Here is a 22,057-nt window from a genome sequence, read left to right as displayed (position 1 = left end):
GACACTATACTACCTAGATATGTGAAGTGGTCTACCACTCATGGACATACGGTGGCAAGACCGCAATTCAAACAGCGATGTCCTTGCAAACGCCGGTATGGACAGTATAGAGGGACTTCTTATGGTCCGACAGTTGCGCTGGGTAGGGCACGTATCCCGTATGGGAGACGAACGTATGCCAAAGGCAGTCCTTTTTGGTGAGCTAAAATTTGGTCGACGTAACAGAGGCGCCCCACGGAAACGCTTCAAAGACCAGCTTAGGCGTCAACTTTCCTTGGCTTACATAGAAGAGAACACCTGGTTGCATGCGGCCTCAGAACGAGACAGCTGGAGGTCACTCACGAAGGCAACGGGATACACATTTGAGACCAAAAGAAAATCCGCTGCCGAGGACAAACGCAGACGGCAAAGGGAAAATCTAAATCGACCACCTGCGGACACTGGTTATGCTTGCCCTGGATGTAGCAAAATATGTAGGCCACAGCTGGGGCTACGCAGCCACGGGAAATACTGCATACCTCACTAATCTTCGGACTCGAAGACAAGCCTTATTATTAGTAGTAGTATAGTATTATAACAAGGTAATGTACCTATACCATCAGTTTCAGACCTATACAAAATTGCATTCCCCGAAGTTCCCAATTGAATGTCATCTTCACGTTCCCCGTTCTACATTTATTTTTGGTATTTTGTTCTCTAAATAAAAAGAAATATCAATACCCTTTTGAAGGTAGCGAAATAACAATATATATATATATATATATATATATATATATATATATATATATATATATATATATATATATATATATATATATATATATATATATAGAGAGAGAGAGAGAGAGAGAGAGAGAGAGAGAGAGAGAGAGAGAGAGAGATTTTTTTAAATGTTATTTGGATTTTTTTAAAATTTATTTATTTAAATTAAAGAATCCTCCGATTGATCACCAAACACTTTTTAGATTTTGAATTTATATATATAGCATCTATGGTTACTGGTTAGTTTTAAATTTGTATCTCCATCCTTCAATCGTAAGAAAACGAATCCAGACCTATCTTTTTGATCCTACTAGGATTAGGTTGCGAATCTATCAAAATCGGTTCTTAGCAAGCGCCTAGGAAGTAAAAGAAACCTGTGTACGAAATTTCATGCTGATCAGTATGACAGTTTAAAAGATATCTTGATGAACCAGTAAATGGTAACTTGAAAATATATAGTAGATGATGGACTTAAGATATTGTTTCAAAAAGGGTGTAAATAATGACAAAAAGGAAAGTTTGCAAGACCACATATTATGTAGCCACTGCCACTGCACTTACTTTATGCACCAAACAGGTGGAGGTGAAATAGGTTTTATATAAAACCCAATATCATGCTATTTTAGATTTTGCTATGGTCTGGTGCAAAGGCTAGTTTATATTTTCCGAAAACAAACCGTTTATTTTTTTAAATTAAATATTTAAGCAGTTTTGTCATAAAAACACGCAATACAATTTTTACAAATATCAATAGTAAAATTCATGGGAGACTGTATTGATAAGGGAGTGGAGATTTCGATATTTCTGTATTTTTTCAAAACATGTGTGCGAGTGGTTTTGTTCTTTTTCTGAAATAATGATTTTTAAAAATCTTTGTAGTACAAACTTAAATGTTTTCTTGTACACAAGCTGCTAACAATATAAAAAAATGTTTATCTTTTAAAAGAAGAGAAATGCACTTAGTACCCCTAGAAGTCATACACATATTTTAAACCAAAATTTGATAAGCAGTACTTTACTATCATACCAGTGATAGTTTATACACAACCACCAACGGTACATCTTTTGACACTTATAACCAAATGGAAAGGCTCTTCATTGAGACCTTGAATGAGAGATTGGCCATTTACAAAACCATCATTCAATTCAGTTAGGCCAGTCTCACTCGGAACCATATCTTTAACAATCAGTTCATTAAATACATATATATATATATATATATATATATATATATATATATATATATATATGAACAATGCAGGCAAATACTAATAATAACATTGATATATCTCCATACTTTGCAGCATCATGTCCCAACAATACAATAATCTCGGCAACACGCACTCTTCTTTTTTGTATGGATGGAGATAGTCTGTAGGCTGAACATTTTGAAACCTGCTTTTTACCTGCCTGAATAGACTTCGGGAGCTGATTCTGAGTTTGTGTTTCCACACTAACTATCTTTTTAACATTGTTCCAATTGTACTCTTGGTCTTGAATTACTGATAATCTTGGTCCCATTAATATATTACTATAAGCATATCTCTAAACTATTTGTGTTTTCTTTATTTGCTCTCATTCTATAGCTGGTAACACTTGCTCACACCAGAGAAGTATAAATCTGCCTAAAGATGGGAAATGTCTGGTTCCAGTTAAAACAGCTTATGACTGGGTTACAGCTCAGGCTGCATGTGAAAGAGCAGGAGGTTCTCTCTATCAGGTACTTTTAGACATTTAATGCTTTCTTGTTCATACAGACCATAACATGTTCACTTTATAAAGCAAATTTATAGTTGTTTTTTTATTTTATAATCAGCATACGGTGGCATACCAAGAATTTCTCTGTAATAAATTTAATAAATATTAAATTTAGTGTTATGAATTACGATAGTTATGTTAATGACATTAATTTATCTGACTTAATGATTGATGAATTGTTATATTTCTTTTCTTAGCACCCCAACGCCTTCTTGCAGTCCCGCCCTAATCTAATGAACTGCTTGGCATCCATATCTGAGACCACATTTGATGATATGTGGCTGAACGCTGTTGGAATGTGGTATCCACATTTTTTTTGGATTAACAGTGAGCTGTTGTTGTTTTTTTAATTATGTATTGCTGTATTATTTGTGCTCTAAATGTCAACACAAGCAAAGTGAATAAACGTATCAAGGGTAGGCCTACATCTACTTTTATTTAATGGACATTAGCTACAGGCCCTATTTAGTTATTTAGCCGATACCCCTTGGACGCCTTGGTTGCGATATGCAAAATCATGGGCGTAGCCAGGGGGGGGGTTCTTGGGGTTCAAACCCCCCCCGAAATGAAATCCCCCCCCCCCTGCGGGGGGGGGGACGGAATTAAGTGACTGATTTTTGCTTTCATTTTGTTTATTTTAGGTGAGATTTTAATACTAACTCATCACTTACCACAACACAGCCGAGGCAATTTTGAGTTAAAAACCCTCTACCAGGGGGTTTTGAGTTTAAATCCCCCTACCAGGGGGTTTTGAGATTTTAAAAACCACTATCAGGGGGTTTTGAGATACAAATCCCTCTACCAGAGGGCTTTGAGTTTAAAACCCCCTACAGGGGGTTTTGAATTTTAAACCCCCTACCAGAGGTTTTTGCAGTTAAATCCCCCTCTTCTATAAAACAAAACAAAAAAATGCAAACAACAATCCCGAAAATTCCAACAGCACAGTTGAGGAAGATTTTGATTTAAAAAACCCATCCAAATTTACGATAACCCCATCTTCAATATACAAAAAGCAAATTACACACTAAAAATTCTATGAGCGTAGCCAAAGGGGTTTTGAGTTTAACCCCCCTCCCCCTTCCAGTTGGGGTTTGAAGCTAAAAAGTACCTCTTCAATATAAAAAAAAGCAAATTACACACTATAAAATCTATGAGCGTAGCCAAAGGGGTTTTGAGTTTAACCCCACTCCCCCTTCCAGTTGGGGTTTGAAGCTAAAAAGTACCTCTTCGATATAAAAAAAAAAGCAAATTACACACTAAAAATTCTAAGAGCGTAGCCAAAGGGGTTTTGAGTTTAAATCCCCCTCCTCCAGATGGCTTTTTCTTTAACAGGCATTTAATTCCAAGAGCGTAGTCAAGAAAGGTTACAAATTTCTACCAGTGGCTTGGGCTCCGTTAATTAAGTGTGAATAGTCTTCTGCCGAAATTGAAAATCATTAAATGTGTCTCAACAAAGATGGCTAAGACAGATTTTATGAGTCAGTCATAGAGATCGGGTCTAAATCAAAGAAATCATATGCCGAACTGGGAGTCGAATCCTTAGTAAGGTTGTGACAGAGCGTCGCATGAGGTTTTGCGGGACATGTTTTCCGACAAAATGAATTACGCAAAATAAGAGTTGCGGAAACAGCTTGCCGGAAAATGCGCCCAACGGCGCGAGAGGGTCTAAGTCAGTAAGAATAGCACATTAGGTTTGTGAAATAAAAATTTTTAATAGCAAGATAATGCACTGTAGATACCTCAGAATATGCATTTTGTTGGCTTTCAATACCAGAAATAGTGCTCGGCGGCGGGGCTTCGCCCCGCGCTGGGGGAGCGCTGCGAACTCCCCCAGACCCCCTTGCTAGCAAGGGCGAGGAGTCTACAATAAACAATAAACGTCTTCAGAAAAGGTCAGAATGTAATAAAGATTAATTGTGTACACACACACACACACACATATTGTTACGATTCTCTCTCTCCTAATCATCAGGCCTTCCGTAAACACTGCTAAAACTCAACACAACACATCAAGAACTTGACAACAAGAGCTTCACAATATCGGGTACTTTAATAATGAGTGAATAAGTAGATAACAGCCAATACTAGACAATTGGCATCAAACACGTCAACAACTAAAATGTCACTCTGTACATCACCGTACAAAACTCTACTGTCTCTCTTTCTGGACTTGTACATCAACACATGAGGACTCGACCAGGACCGACTTCATGGCCGACTAACAGTCCCGGTCTCGACGCTCTCCGGTCTTGAACTGCCGCTTTCCTACACACTGTCTCTCGTACACGCAGGCTTTCGATCACATGACCATAACATTGGTCATATTTGCGTGTAATCGTGTAATCGTAGTACTGTCCCTTGTCCATGGCCCCGCTGACCTGAGTGATTCACGTGTGTGTCAGCTGAGCCTGAGTTAACCCTTTTGCGCCGCCAATAGGGTCGTAACACTGCCCCCTTCTCAGATTTGTCCGTCCCGGACAAAATCTATCACACGACATGGGCAGTGGAGATGAATCGATGCAGGAGGAGGTCTATCGGTGGGGGCGACAATGGGCCTATACTGCCATCTCGATGGAGCCATCTGCGTTGTATACTGCGTATGTCTCTTTCTCCTTCTGCTCCAGTTGACCTTCACCTGGTTGCACAGACGTCGTGGTTGCATAGCCATCCACTTTGGATTCAGCAACCATCGCCTTCTTTGGTCGCTCACTACTGAAGGCAGCCAGCCAGCACATGGGGAGGGATAAGATGTCAGGACTGGGGTCACCAAGATCTTTGGCCTATCAGGTTGTTTCATAGGGCTTTCAAGAGATGGGTTTTGGGAATGGGTATCAGGTCCACAGGAGGGGAAATAGTGGCACACATCATCTTCAGGATTGTCCGGAGGGCAAACTAGTGGAGCAAGTTGGCAGCACTCCACTTGCGAAGGACCCTCATCTTCAGCATCAGGCTCCAGTTCACTTACTTGACCAGAACCAGGGCTTCTCACTATGGCCTCGTCAGCAGGACAAACGTCTGTTGGGTGCAGACCTTGCCGATGGGTTCCTTCGAGTTGACGTTCTCCTTGCGAAGCTCGACACACAAAGTTCTTGCCAAACATCTGGGTGCAGCCATCAGGATTCGAGTTCCTCCCATCAGCACTGACAGATTGACAGATGTCTTTAATGTCCTCAGCTACAGGCTTGAGGTAAGACACGACGTTGTCTTGTTCTATCTGGCTGATGGAGGCACTCACGGCATGGACGTCTGTAGCAAAAACGTTGGTTGAACTATTGGTCTCGGTCTCTTCTCTTGTTTGTTCATCTGTCTCTTTCTGCGAGTCACCCTTGATCACATTCTGAAAGCCAGCCAACATCTGCTCTCTAAAGGTGATCAAGAGCTCTACCACATCAGGTTCGAGTTCAAAGAGGAACGTGTTCGGATCTTCCTCTTCATCCACCAGGGCTTGCCGGAGACGTTCTTTAAGAGTTTCGTTGTTCCTTTCGTAGTACTTCAGTCCTCGCCATTTCAGCTCTTGTTGCAGTTCTTTCAGATTCAGTTCATCTAGCAGTTTTACAGAAGCCATAGGAAATCCCACTTAAAGACACAAGTGTTACGATTCTCTCTCTCCTAATCAGTCTTCTGTAAACACTGCTAAAACTCAACACAACACATCAACACATCAAGAACTTGACAACAAGAGCTTCACAATATCGGGTACTTTAATAATGAGTGAATAAGTAGATAACAGCCAATACTAGACAATTGGCATCAAACACGTCAACAACTAAAATGTCACTCTGTAGATCACCGTACAAAACTCTACTGTCTCTCTTTCTGGACTTGTACATCAACACATGAGGACTCGACCAGGACCGACTTCATGGCCGACTAACAGTCCCGGTCTCGACGCTCTCCAGTCTTGAACTGCCGCTTTCCTACACACTGTCTCTCGTACACGCAGGCTTTCGATCACATGACCATAACATTGGTCATATTTGCGTGTAATCGTGTAATCGTAGTACTGTCCCTTGTCCATGGCCCCGCTGACCTGAGTGATTCACGTGTGTGTCAGCTGAGCCTGAGTTAACCCTTTTGCGCCGCCAATAGGGTCGTAACAATATATATATATAATTTTTTTCCGCGGGGGGGGGGGGGGGGGGAGGAATCCCCCCCCCCAAAACCCTCCCCGAAAAAAAATCCTGGCTACGCCCATGTGCAAAATGACTTCTTTGTTGTCAATGTATCTTAAACATATGGTTTAGATGTAAACATTTTTGTGTAACATTCTTCTGGAAGAAGTTAGACCTATATAATTTTTTTTTTTAAGTCTGAGGTGTAGGTTCCCCACATGTTCTTTTTTTTTTTTTTTCCACTTCCTATTTCTTAAAAGGGATTATTCCAGATAGGCTATAACATCAACAGAGTTGTTGTTTTTTTCAATGCAATGTTTTAATTATGTTAAGCTAATTTATTCCTAGTTTAACTAACATGCATGTCTAGACTGGCACATGGATAGCCTATGTGCCAGGGCTTCTCAAACCTTTTTCAACAAGTAGTAGCAGTTGAGGACTGAGGTTCCACTATCAATTAATCATAATCCCCCCCTCCCTTTTTATGTAAGTAATTACTGTTTAAATGCCAAACAAAAGAAAGTCATATATGCGATTATTTGACATCATATTCTCGTTCATGAATAAATGTTTAATACACTTTGTTCATATGAAAAATACATGATCATATATAATTTATATATTAAAATACTTTCTGTATTAAACGGTGATATAACCCAGAGCTTTCATTCATCGCTTCCCATTGTCGAGAACAGAAACTATGATTCGAACTCTGTGGAGTTTTTTCAAATGATTGTCTGTGTGCTAAGTTGGGAGATGTTGCTCAAGTACACCGAATATTGACACAATTCAATTTCATAATCTCATTAAAAATACCACAACTGACTGCTGATGTGTTGTTTTCGATGTAACAAAACCCCATTGCAAATAGTTCCACTGTTCTTGCGATTTGTTGTCATTTTCTTCTTTGGTTGTTCTTTCGACATTGTGTTGGTCTCACCGGATACTTTGCTGTCACAACTGACGATTTATGATTCTTGTAAATATGTTGGCACTTTTGTGATGAATTTGTTACAATTAAGTTTAAATTTGCTCTAAGAGCGGAAACGCACTGCCTTTCTAATGACCAATTAAAGCAAATTACTTTTAAAAAGCAATAATTAAAAATAGAAAGTTTTATATGTTCTCATTATCTTAAATTAAACTTAGATGGGAAAGTATAAAAGGAGGGAAACAAATAAAAGGCCTCTAGATCCAGCTGAGACTTACAAGACATGCTCCTGAACGTCTTGTTATTTCAACACCTACCGGCTGATGTCTGTGTAGTCAAGACCTCCAGATTAAATTTAATTCTACCATTATTATATTTTGAAAAATCATAATGGTCAAACCAGAGTTCTCCCTGTGTGGCTTATTAGCTTGTTTTTTTTTTCCCGAAATATTTACACAAAAATGCCAAATTTCTAGGAAAATTGTTAGAACCGTTTCGAGATCCCTGTCCACCCTGAACCCATGTTCCAGTTTGCAAGCTGATAAGAGAAATTGTAGAAAGGCAGCTTAAGGGTGGCATATCAATTAATTTCTCTATAGAGGAATGTGTAGGCCTAACTCAGGACATAGTAAGCTTTTACTTGCCCAAACTATTTTCATTGTTTTCCTTGCTGACTTATTTAACCAAATAGCAATGGCATGAATTCACCTAGTGTTATCTTCTTCCCCAAAGACAATTCTTAAGACACTTTCTTCAAGCTGCAATGACTGTTGTCTTTTACTAAATCTAAACAGACAATATCACAACAGCTGAGAGATCCACATACACAAACACGAGTTTCCCTACCTTTGTGTAAATACATACACACATTAATGATGGTGGCTTGTATTTCCCAGTGACTTTGGTGAACAAGATCAACTACTGCACAGAACTTCAACCACCCAAAGACGATTCCAGCAGTGTTCCCATCACTAGTGACACATTGAGTGTTGACTACTGTGTTTCTACTTGTCATGACAGAGGTGCCAGGTTTATAGTTCTACACGTAAGTCAAGTAGTATACATCAACATTGTTCACTTCCATCATTGCCTGTTTAAATTAGAAAATTCTAAATGAGATGTTTTATTTCTTCAGGTTGCCCTAGTAGCCCAGATAATTTTAATTAAATCTAAAAGCCATTGCAAATCTTCATTTGCTTTTTCTGTACAATGTTATCTCAGATTTTTAAAAAATAGTATTTAATAATAAATACCAAGAAAGTCATACCATTAGTAAAATACTAAATTTAGATATACCTCAGAATGAAAGACTAAAGGTAAAGTAGTAGTCACACATAAAACACTGAATCATTACTTACAAATACAAAATCCTATAAATACTCAGCAAGACACAAAGATAAAAGCACTTTTCTTATTCTATATGCTGGGACAAATTCGTTCAAGTGTTCCTTCTTGTGCTACTAGAGCATGAAACAGCTAGGAAAACCAATAACTTAAAAGAGTTTAAGTCTGTAATTAAAATGCAGAGGCGGTGCAAGGCGTAGGTGATGTGGGAGACAGCCCACGAACTTGCTGTCCTTACCATTTGGCACACAAAAAATTGACATAAAATAATGAAGATTATGGAGCCAAATTTGTTTTCATTTACTATGGCAACATTTTCTCTCATGACGTACAATAACACAGACTGCTAGATTTTCTATCACATAACTTTTATCATGGGTATTCCCTGCTTTCATTGCTGACTAAATGCCATTTCTGCTTACGTTACTTTCATGCTTCACAACCTCTAGAGAGCCAATCAAAATACACTGTACGTATTATGAGAATGTTATTGATAAAATACAAGAGGAAATCCTAGTCATTGTAATACTTGGATATGGCCCATTCTGTCTTTCAAGACAATGGATGCACCCAGATTAATTGTTGGTGTTGGTTTATTTTCCTTACCTCACTGTGTCACAGTAGACTTATTTGAATATGGTAAAGACAAATCACACTTATGCAGTTTTATAGTTATTAAGTTCTAGATTAACATCTAGACTTATATTTTTTTAATCGGTAAAATAATCAATGATGTAAATTTAAATGTAATAATTGTATTAACTTTATATTTATTATAATGTCATATTGATGAGATCATACTGCATTTTGAAGATCATTAAACATGACTTAATGGAAAAATTAATTATAAGCCGATGTATATAGAATCAAAACAAATCTTTATTGAGAAATAACTAAGAACATTCAAGAATTTAATTAAATAACATCAGAATTATACTTTTTTTTTCTTAAACTTTAAATCATTTTTATAGTTATTTTTTTTTTTAAATGTAATTTTAAATGCGTAATGTTAGTCTCTAGTAGATATTTTTAATGTTAACAGATTAAACCCTCTTATAAATAATGATTTCCTGTCTGATAAAGTTGTATTACTTCCAGAGGCGCCATTCTGTCTAGCTTTCAATGAAATTAACAAGCAGTTTATTATTTTATAACATCCATATTTTTGTACCACTAGAGGACCACTGTTAACATGCACTAGACTGACACATGAATATGTGTAGGACATAATTATCTTCTGTTAAGAAAGAATGTCTGTAATGTATAAGATTTAATCAATTGAAGGATAGTGTCACTTGAGAAATCTCTGCACAGAAATACGAATGTTAATCTAGAATGGAAGCATTGAAGATTTCATTTCATTGTTGTCTTTAAGTCTCAATCTTTTTTTTTTTTTTTTTTTTTGTTCCACTAGAGCTCAGGCACTTCCTTTGAGTGTTACTGTAAGCATGAGTTGGAAACCAAATATATGTCACCATGTAAAGCAGACAGTGTCAATTACTCAGACAAGAAAACTTATTTTATTGTACATGCTCAAGAAGGTAAAACTTTTTTTTGTTGTTGTTTTTATTAGACAAAGTGTATGTTTATGATTAGGACATCGACATGATGTTCTGGTTGAAAACTTTGATGTGGTGCATTTTTCAAAAAAGACTTTGACATACTAAAATGTCTGATAAGTTTGATCTAGTATAATACTGCTTTAAGATGTTAGCATGGAGAACAACTGAAGCCACAACAAAAAAAAAATACAGACCTTCATCAACAGATGCCTGAGAAATATCCTAAAAATACACTGGTATGACAAAGTAGAAAACACCAAACTGTGGGAGATGAGTGGACAGAAAAATATAGAAGTGCAGATCTTAGAGAGGAAGTGGAGATGGATTGGTCACACCCTTAGAAAAGATACCAGCAAAAGAGCTAGGCAGGCCTTAGAGTGGAACTCCCAGGGAACAAGATGCAGAGGAAGACCAAAAAGAACATGGCAACGCAGTGTACTTGAAGAAGCAGAGAAGACCAGGAAGAGCTGGGAAACCATCAAAAAGCTAGCTAGAGACCGTGGAGAGTGGCGTGTTTTTGTCGAGGCCCTATGTTCCATGAGGAACTCAAAGGAGTGATGATGATGATGAAGATGTTAGCATGGTGATATAGTTGTTAAATGTTGAGCTGATGACTTTAAACTGGTATACAACTGAATTATTGAATGCAAATGGAGCTCGTCCCGAGACATGACGTTAAACTGCGCTCCTCTTTCCTTAGCACTTTTGGAGCTCAAAAGTGCCCTACTTCTTTTCTATCATTGTGTCTGCCTCCTCTTTTCCTAAGTCTGCCTTCATTGATCTCTTCACTGTCTCCTTAACTTTAAATTCTCACTACGTCCTAGACCAGTCCGTTTGCCGTGGACTGCGACGGGTAAGGGGGGATAAAGAGATCCTGGTGTTTGAGTGGTGGCTATCTGAGGATAAACCACAACACAATACTTTGGCTCCAAGTTCCCCTAGACCTGAGACCCAGATGGCCCGCTCTGGGTCAACCGGCTGGTCATGCCGAGCTACCAGCATAGGTCGTCGACCTATGCTGGAGGGCGGTGGCTGGAGGGTCAATCAGGGAGCTGCTGTATCGGACACATGTCCGATGTAGCAGCTGACTGAGTATAGCACCTGTGTAGCCCTGGCGGGCTCATTCTGGACATCCGAATGGCCCGTCCCCTTGTTGGACTCGATGGCGGGTGGGGAGCACAGGTGCCGAATTAACCAAAATATATATGGACAAAAAAACACACACAAAACTACTTGCCCCAGACCTATGTCTGGGCAAGAAACGACGAATTGACGATAAAAAAGAGGAGGTCCCAAAAAGCTGTGCCACCTGGCCATCATTTCTGGTGGTTAGATGCACAGAGGAGGGAAAAAGCCTGACCAAGTTGAGCCCTTTTATTATCTATAAGGGACTCAAGTCAGTAGTGGGAGAGCCCAAGAGTGTGTCTAAGCTACACAAAACAATGGAACTCCTTGTAGAAGTAGACAGCAAGACACACTCTGATGGGCTTTTAAGATGCAGAAGACTCTGTGATCTCCAAGTGGAAGTCATGCCACACAAGAGTCTGAACACCAGCAGAGGTGTAATCAGCTCTAGGGACCTACTGGAATGTTCCGAGAAGGAAATAGTGGAGGGCATTGAAGGAGTCACCCATGCCCGGCGCATTACCAGGCGCAGGGAGGGTGAGGAGGTCAAAACCGCCACTATTATCCTCACATTCGGAACTAGGACACCGCCAGAGTATGTGAAGGCAGGATACCTACGAGTTCCAGTGAGGCCCCATGAGGTGCTTCAAGTGCCAGGGTTATGGACACGGCGCGGCAGTCTGTAAGAGGAACACTGTGTGTGCCAGATGTGCTGGAGAGGGTCATGAGGACAAGGGCTGCACAGCCCAGTTCAAATGCCCAAACTGTCAAGCTGGCCACTCAGCCTACTCCAAGGACTGCCCTGTGTGGAAACAGGAGGTTGCCGTGCAGGAGTACAAGGCAAGAAACGGATGTACCTTTAGCCAGGCGAAATCGGCTGTACTGGCCCTACCCAAGGGCCAATTCGGCTTGACAAAGACCTACGCCCAGGCTGTTGCTAAGAAAGGAAGATCCATAGCCACACAGACGGACACATTGACCCCACCACCCCCTCCTCCTCCCCCAACTCAGAAGAAAACACCGCCAAAGAACACACCTCTGAAGAAACAAGAAAGCCCTGTTGTCATGCTAAAGAACAGGTTCTCTGTGCTCGCTGATGAGAGCATGGAGACTGAGCAGCATGTCAAAACCAATACTCCGGGAGAACCCGGAGACATCATGTCTGACACAGGTTCTCCTCAGAGAACCCAGCCAGACACCCCAACCTCTACTGAGTTAGAGGTTGACCAACTCCCTAAGGGGAGAAATCAAAGCAGAGAGGATGCCCGAGGTGAGAGAGGAGGAAATAACCTCCGCTCTAACCAGAGGGATCTCCCCTCTCCAGAGAGAAAGACTTCCCCCAAAAGGGGGTTGTCCTCCTCTCCATCCAAACCCAAGAATAAAAATACCAAGGTCACTGGAATAAAGGGAAACCCCTCCGGGGGCCTCCCAAGGCCAAATAGCTCCAAGTAGGTCATCTAGAATAAGCCATGGATTCCAGAATTGTACAGTGGAATTGTAGAGGCCTCAAGGCCAATTACGAGGAAATGCAGCTACTGATGGACTCTGAGACTCCTGTAGCTGTCTGCTTACAGGAAACATTTCTAAAAGATTGCATCAGCTTCCGAAGCTACCGTGCTTACACCAAGAATGTTGAGGATGCAGAGAGAGCATCAGGTGGAGTCTGTATCCTTGTGAAGGATAGCATCCCCCATGAGAGGGTAGAACTACAGACCACACTACAGGCCGTAGCAGCTAGGATAACCCTTCACAAGGTTATCACTTGCTGCAGCCTGTATCTACCACCAGGCGCTCCATTAAACCGAACAGACATGGAGGACCTATTGAAACAACTCCCCCGGCCTTATTTAATCCTTGGGGATTTCAATGCCCATAACACCATGTGGGGATCCAACAATACCGACACAAGAGGTCGTATGCTGGAGGATATCTTCCTCCAACATGATTTATGCATACTTAATGATGCATCACCGACCTACTTGCACCCAGGAACTGGATCATTCACATGCATTGACCTCACCGTATGCGTCCCCGGACTTCTGGACGATTTTAAATGGTCAGTTAGCAATGATCTACGGGGAAGTGATCACTTCCCAATCATCATTACTAACAATCTCCCTTCATTGGGATGACCTCAGCGGTGGAAACTGAATAAGGCCGATTGGGAACAATTCCAAAAAAGATGCTCTGAGGATATCACAGAAAATATCCTCCATGAACAGAACCCAGCTGATACCTTTGCTAGCAAGCTACTAAGTATAGCCAGGAAAGTTGTACCCCTAACCTCTGCAAATCCAAAACGGCCTAGCAAACCATGGTTTGATACAGCTTGCAAAAGTGCTATTGGTGATAGGAAAAAACGACTGGCTGCATTTATAAAGAATCCTTCCCAGGAAAACCTAAAGCTATTCAGGATAGCTAGAGCAAAGGCTAGACAAACCATACGGTCAGCCAAAAGGAATTCCTGGAGAAGTTTTGTCGGCAGTCTGGATGCCAAAACTTCTGCTAGAGCGGTTTGGAAGGCAGTAAGGCGAATCAAAGGGAAAGAATCAAATGCAATAGGGCATTTGAAAAACCAAGGACGAACTGTCACGTCCCCCAGAGAAATAGCTGACTGCCTTGCATCCTCAATAGCAGAAAAATCATCCACTGCACACTACACGCCAGAGTTCCAAAAAGTCAAAACCAGGGAGGAAAGACACCCCATTGATTTCAGGTCAGAGAACAATGAAGACTACAACAAACCTTTCTCCCTTGAGGAACTGAGGGAATCGCTGGACAAGTCACATGACACAGCGCCTGGAGAAGACGAAATCCATTACCAGTTCCTCAAGCACCTTCCCGAACCCTCATTGGCAGTCCTACTAGGGGTCTATAACTGTGTGTGGCAAACAGGCGCTTTCCCAAACAGCTGGAGGAAAGCCACAGTTATACCGATACCTAAACCGGGAAGAGACGGCTCTGACCCAGCTAACTATCGACCAATAGCACTAACAAGCTGCATCTGCAAAACCATGGAAAGAATGATTAACAGTAGGCTGGTCTGGTACCTGGAAAGGAATAAAGTGATCTCAAACTACCAGTGCGGATTCCGGCAGGGGCGGACAACAACTGACCACCTGGTAAGGCTGGAAGCTTATATTAGAAATGCATTACTCAGAAGAGAACATCTAGTAGCTGTATTCTTCGATATAGAAAAGGCCTATGACACAACCTGGAAACATGGCATTCTACGTGACCTGGCGCTTATGGGGCTTAAGGGACACCTCCCCCGTTTTGTGGAGGAATTCCTGAAAGATCGAAAATTTCAGGTCCGAGTGGGCAACTCCGCTTCTGACACTCATGACCAGGAAATGGGTGTACCCCAGGGCAGCATTCTGTCAGTCACCCTGTTCAACATTAAAATAAATAGCATCATAAATGCGCTGTCCCCTGGCATAGAGTGCTCTTTGTATGTTGATGACTTTGTCATTCTTACTTATGGGAAAAACATGAACACCTTAGAAAGGAAATTACAGTTATGTTTAAACAAAATTCAGGGTTGGGCAAACTATAATGGTTTCAAATTCTCAGACTCCAAAACAGTTAGTATGCATTTTTGTAATCCAAGGGGGCTCCACCCAGACCCTGAACTATTTATACACAAAAAGAAGATCCCTGTCGTGAAAACTACAAAATTTTTAGGCCTCACCTTAGATTCCAAATTTAATTTTCTCCCCCACATTAAGGAACTTAAGAAGAAATGCCAAAAGTCATTAAACATACTAAGAGTACTCAGCCATACGGACTGGGGAGCTGACAGAGATACCTTGCTGCTGCTCTATCGGAGTCTAATTCGATCCAAGCTAGACTACGGATCCATAATATATGGAGCAGCAAGGAAGTCGTACCTAAAAATACTGGAACCAATACAAAATGCTGCCCTGCGTCTCTGTCTCGGCGCGTTTCGTACATCACCTATCCCAAGTCTCCAAGTGGAGGCTGGAGAACTCCCCATGGATATAAGAATGAAAAAGCTTGCAATGCAGTATATAGTCAAGCTAAAATCCAACCCCACGAACCCTGCTTTTGACTCCATATTTAACCCCACAGAGGTAGAATTATACAATCGAAGGCCTAACGTCATACAGCCGTTGGGCCTTCGAATGAGAGAACCCATCCAAAATTTAACCCCACCCATTGACCAAATCTCTAAAATAGAAACCCCTCAGAATCCTCCTTGGCTAATGAATAAACCTAAATTAAATTTATCCCTCCTTAATTTCAAAAAAGAAAATACAGACCCAAGCATACTACAAGTCCACTTTAGGGAACTGCAGGAGAGCTACGGAGATTGTGGCACCATCTACACAGACGGATCCAAAATGGAGGGAAAGGTCGCGTGTGCCTGCTCCTTTCGGAACAAAACAATCTCCCGTAGACTCCCCGATGGCTGCTCCATCTTTACGGCCGAATTGCACGCAATATTGCTTGCACTTATGGCCGTAAAAGCATCAGAAAGGAGTAAATTTATAATCTGCTCCGACTCCAAATCTGCATTGCAAGCTTTGGGGCGGATGAAGACTGACATCCCATTGGTACATAAGAGCCTGAAGCTGTTGGACCTAATAACAGCCGACCGTAGGGATGTCACCTTCATCTGGGTCCCCTCCCATGTTGGCATTGAGGGAAACGAAGCCGCAGACAGAGAAGCAAAGAGAGCCCTAAATCATGCGGTGTCAGGAACCCAAATTCCCTACTCGGACCTGAGACAAAGTATTGCCTCTGCCACCTATCGAGAGTGGCAGAACCGATGGGAGGCTGAGACTCACAGTAAACTCAGGCAGATTGTGGCGGATGTCAGGTGGCGGCCCACATCTAAGGGTCTGACAAGGCGTGGTAGCACAACCATGTCCAGACTTAGGATTGGCCACACCTACATCACGCACTCTTTTGTACTGAAGAGAGAGGAGCCCCCACTTTGCGAGTACTGTGACTCTCGCCTCACCGTGGAACATATCCTCGTTGATTGCCCCAGATACCAGGATGTCAGGGCGAAACATTTTAGAGCCACTAATCTAAAAACACTATTTAATAATGTCGACCCTGGGAAGGTACTGGGCTTTATTCGGGAAGTGGGGCTATCTACGAAGATCTGATTTCTGAATTTGTGAACATGCACTATTTACATTAGATTTTTACCAAATATTTAAATTTTTACTACCTTTACCATTTTAACTGTGAATAGACCTTAATTTTAATTATATTACTGTATAGAATCTGGCCCTTGTTGTTTAGAGAGAGAGTAGTCCTTAAGGGACTGCAGGCACGACATGGCCTAAATTGTGCCGATGTGCCTCAAATCAACAAATCAAATCAAATCAAGCAAATGGAGCAATGGGTAGAGCACTATGCAGAACTTTACCAGATTGAAAATGTCATCTCGCCAATTGCTTTGTCTAACTTCCCATCACTTTCAGTTTTGAGGGAATTAGACAAAACACCCTCGGTAAAGGAACTGAGCACAGCCATTGACATGCTTGCACACTGGAGGAGATTGTATTCCTGCAGAAGCCACTCCATGAACTGCTAAGTTTGTGCTGGGAGCAAGGAATGGTCCCTCAGGAATTGAAGGATTCCAACATAGTAATGAACTGTGGCAAACTCTGCCGCTTCAGAATCGGCTTGATCAGTCACACCAGATTCTGCCCCGTCTCAAGACGAATCCTAAGCTATTGAATCACCTGGGTGTATTCATTGTCTTCCGAAACATAAGGAGCCATATACTAAATGCTGTCTTCTGCTGCATTAAGTATGCCCTAATCATTATAGCTTTTCAATTTTTCTTCAAAATGCCTTACTTTTCTTATTGTGCATTGTGTGGTGGCTTTAATTGAGTCAGTGCTTAATGATTTTGATATGAAGTATCACCTATTGTTAATAAAATGTATGCTGGCTGTTAAAACATTTTGACACATGAATTATGATGAATTGCAGTTGAATACATATAATCTTCATCATATAATTTTCTCTCATTTTCATTTTTTTTTAATTTAATTTAATTTTTTTTTTCAGACAATCTGATCAAACTAGCCAGTTCTGAAGCTTTCTCAAAAACTGAAATTTTATGTGCCACTGTGGATCAGCAAACCAAAGATAGCAGAGAAATGAGGAGTGACACTTGTTTTACCAACCGTCCCTTTATCTGTTGCCTAGGTATCTTTTTTTTCTTTCTTGACTTTTTTTTTGAAAGGGACTGAGTTATAAATATATATGAGTAAGTAAAAGGTAAGGTACCCTTTTCTGACCTTGTGATCTATAGGACAGACGATGTAAAGACAATCTTTTTCTTTAGCCGACACTTAAGAGGGTTTCATATGGTCAGCCAACAGCAAAACTATCAAGGACTTTTACTTTTCCCAGCTAATGTTAGCAGGACCGGTCTTATGAAATATGAGGCCCAATTTAACGTATGTTTGCGAGACCGCTACTCTAATTTTTTTTACAATGGCAACTATTGCTACTAATTAGATCATTATATCAACTTCTATTTTACAATATGTATAGAAAGAAACTCAAAACTTAACTTCACAATTGTTGCTCATCTTATAAATAATAACAAAGTATTAAAACGAATATTTCCAAAAAATTATGTGGTCAACTTCTAACTCATTTGCAAGCTCATCAGCATAAATCAAAGCACACAATTTTTCATATGATGTCATCCCTGCATGCTGTATTACTTGGTGTTACTTTGAAGTTCTTTGACAGTAAAATTTACTTGAAACAGTAAGAGTGCTACAAAAATATTGCTACCAAAAATCTATAGTTTCTCTATAGTTTTACTAAGGATTCAGCCTCACATTTTCTTGGAATCTTACAGCTTTTAACTTTGCATTCTACATTCCCATCATGTTTCTGCTAATAATTTAACAGATTTTTCACATGCTTTTTAATAGCAGTCCATCTGTGTGTATTTACACTGCAGGGTTCCAAAAAAATGTCATGGCAATTGAACACGTTTTAGATATATCTCCAAGAACAAGATTAAAATTATGGCACTCAAGAATTTAAGAAGTTAATTGAAGTTACCTAAACCCTATGAATCACAGAATATGTTAACTTTTTAAGTCCTACATTTTTTAAAGCCTATGACAATAGTTATAACTGATAGTGAAATGTTAAATGTAATTTGCAGGGCCTCTGCCAGGCACAGGGCCCAATTAGGAGCAATAAGTATAAAATCGGCCTAAGACTGGCCATGAATTTTAGGTAGTCATTAGAGTTGGATGGACCCAGAGGCATCCTAAATTCAAATTCAAAATCCCAGTCTTCACCAAGATTTCAACCCAAAACCCCTCGTTTGGAAACCAAGTAATTTACCACTCATATATTACTTTCTTATTGCTATTTCCTTTTTCATTTTAAAAATCTAATCTGCTTAAGATATAGCCTACAGTTATATCACTTTATATTTATATCCCTTTATTTTATTTCACTTTCAATCCTAGGAGAAGCTGCAAAGTGCAATAATAACACTCAGTGCACTGGGACAGAGTGCAGGTTCCTAATGAGAGACAAATGTATGTTACGTGTTGCTATCAACTACAATTGGTATGCTGCTAGAGCGTACTGTGTTCAGAGAGGAGGAGATCTTTGGAACATGCATGAACTGAATGAGATGAACCAAGTGACTCAGTTCCTGGATGGTCAATCTAGGTATTGGATAGGAGCAACTAATTATGCCTGGTCTTTCAATGCTAGTAAGTGATAAACAGAAATAGTGTTAAGCTATACATTTTTAAAAAAATGAGTTACCCTAGATATGATCATTTTACACTAATGAAAGAAAATCTATTCACGAGTTGTCTTTTTATGTTTAATGTTTGTAAATCCATTTTCTCTCCATGATTTTAGCAAGTGCTCAACTAAATTCTGTCAATGGAAACTTTAACCTTGTTAAGTGTGGACACATGTTTAGAGAGAGAACTAATGTTGGTGTTGGTGGTATGTGGCAATGGGGGGACACTGTCTGTGATCAGCAAAAGTCTTTCCTTTGTGAATTTGGTAAATAACTTTTTTTTCATTACGTAAAACATAATGCTTGCTTTAAATAAATTATTTGTTGATCATCTTCTAACCATTTCTTTTTAATTTACAGTCAAGACAGCTTTTACTAGCTCAGAAATAAATCAAGAAGTTGTTTGCCCTTGGCCTGTGACTATCATTGTGATTCCCACAGAGACACCAGTTGTAATACCATCTGGCGGCTATACTGGTGATAAACAAAGTGGTAAACATGCCCTTTTTTCTCTTTTCTATCATTTCTCAAAGAAGTGTGTCCATCAGTCACGACACAATTAAAAAACAACTAGCACAATCTATGTCTATGCAGATTTATGCTTATTTAAAAAATGTTTAGAAGAAACTCTTTAGGTTGGTTGGAAGACTATAGTAAGGCTAGTCTTTCATATTTCTAAGGTCAGTTTTGAAAATTTGACTCTTTTAAACAATTCTCCTCTACATGGACATTATCCAACAAATAAATCAATCCAATAATTCAGTGTTTCTCAAACATCCCTCCAACAGGTGAAAAAATGTTGTTCATTCCCCCAATCCACTTCCCCTTAGCCAGCTGGTGACCTGGAGGAGCAATACAGGTTCCCATTTTGGGGTCCAAGATTTGATTATTGGCAACATGATATCAGTGTCATGATCTTGACTTTAACTAATATCAGTTGTTCTTGGTTATTTCTTGATAAAACCTTTGATTGAAGAGAAACTTTATAGCTCACCATATTTGTAATAAATATTTATGTTCAATATGTTTGGTGCCACTGATACAATACAATCATGTAATTGGTCATCATGCTCATATTTGCTATATAGGATTTCCATTTTTCTTTATTCTATTATTTCTATACTTTATATTGTAAGATTATATTTTCTTATACAAGATGTTTATAAAAAAAAAGTTTCTGACCATGGAGGAAGGCATGGACTACCTGAAATCAAAGGAATTAGGGGCAGATATCCTTGCTTTGAGCATTAAACTCAAGGAAAATATATTCAGCACTGTGATTCTTCAGTGAATCATAGTATTGAGTTTGAATAGTTTTATAGGCACCTCTGAATCTGCATATGTTATAAGAATGTGGCATATATTGGCACCTCCAACCATTGTTTGCTAGAAATTAAAGCACACCATACCCATTCAAAGAAAAAAGTGGTATTGGTGTTGTAATGAAACAACAAATACTAGTATACCAATAACATGGCTGTATTCGACAAAATTAGACCACAGTGAATGAAATCAGCACGTCTCGCATAACACTGATGCAGTCTATACACACACACACACACTGGACATGAAACACACACACTGGGCATGACCTTCTGACACGCTGGACGCACGCAGAAAATCAACTCAGTTACACTACAGGTGTTTACTGTAGTTAACAGTAGTTAACATATTTGCATTTTTAAATTCATCCATGGTGACAAAATTATTTCTATCAAGAATACAAGGAAAGAGGTTGCAAGAACATATTTATGTCTAGGCAAGGACATGAGGATCACCCATGGTCCCCTGTCATTACCCCGCTCCAGTTCAAGATCAAAAGTATTTCTATGTATCAGATTTGATAGAAAAAAGCAACCAATGTTATTGTCCAATGGATGGATGTAATGGTCATCCTAGGACATTGTTTTATACATGCTTGTAACTAATGAAATAGATTGATAAGTTATTCAGATGTATTTTGATTATTTTTCATCATCTAACCCATACTGTTACTGGATGGCTGCCTGGTCATGCAGTTTGCATGCTGCATTGTCGTTCTGACTTATCAATGGTTCCGTGTTCAAACCCTGCCCACTCCCATCCCCTGTCATACTGTGGGAGGTTTGGACTAGGAAGTAAATAATCTTCAACTCTGAAGGAACATCTGAAACATGAAAAACATTTTACAAACAAACAAACAACATTGTTACTTATAAAATTTAGAATTTTACTTTGCCTACATATGTAAAGAAAATATATTTAAAATTTCACTAATATGTTTATTTACATCCTTTTTATTAATACTTCTAAATATTAACTGCTAAGGAGCAAAATAAAATGTGGGACTTAATCAGTTAAAGCTTTTTTATTTCCAGAAATAGTATTTCATAGATAATTTTGAGTGTTTTGTATACTTACGAACAATTTCTGGAGAAAGTATTAAGTATCTTCCTTCCACCAAGGGCTCTAATCCGGCTCCAATTACGACATTTTCCTGCATTCTGAGCTTCAGCTATTCTTTCTCCTGGCATTTAAAAAATCTTTGTCTTGTAGTAATAAGTAAGGGGCTGAAGTTTTTTTTCTTAATGTCCCAACTTAGCCTTTAGATGCTCTTTATTCATGGCACAAATAGCTAATGAGTTCAACAGTTATAAGATGAAAACATAAACAGACATCTTAAGAAAAGTAGGAATGTTCATAA

General features: G+C 39.6%; 1 protein-coding gene across 1 annotated transcript in view; it reads left to right on the top strand.

The window, feature by feature from the left end:
- Positions 1-22,057, top strand: part of LOC106072757 (uncharacterized) — a 49,886-nt gene that overhangs the window by 18,510 nt on the left and 9,319 nt on the right. The window contains exons 3-10 of the mRNA XM_056005930.1: positions 2,349-2,482; positions 2,718-2,847; positions 8,460-8,608; positions 10,322-10,448; positions 17,649-17,789; positions 19,085-19,336; positions 19,491-19,640; positions 19,735-19,866. Coding sequence (XP_055861905.1) covers positions 2,349-2,482; positions 2,718-2,847; positions 8,460-8,608; positions 10,322-10,448; positions 17,649-17,789; positions 19,085-19,336; positions 19,491-19,640; positions 19,735-19,866 — 1,215 coding nt within the window. The remainder of the gene's footprint in view (positions 1-2,348; positions 2,483-2,717; positions 2,848-8,459; positions 8,609-10,321; positions 10,449-17,648; positions 17,790-19,084; positions 19,337-19,490; positions 19,641-19,734; positions 19,867-22,057) is intronic.

Source organism: Biomphalaria glabrata, chromosome 12, assembly GCF_947242115.1.
Source record: "Biomphalaria glabrata chromosome 12, xgBioGlab47.1, whole genome shotgun sequence".
NCBI classification, from domain to species: domain Eukaryota; kingdom Metazoa; phylum Mollusca; class Gastropoda; family Planorbidae; genus Biomphalaria; species Biomphalaria glabrata.
This window is presented reverse-complemented; position numbering and strand designations above follow the sequence as displayed.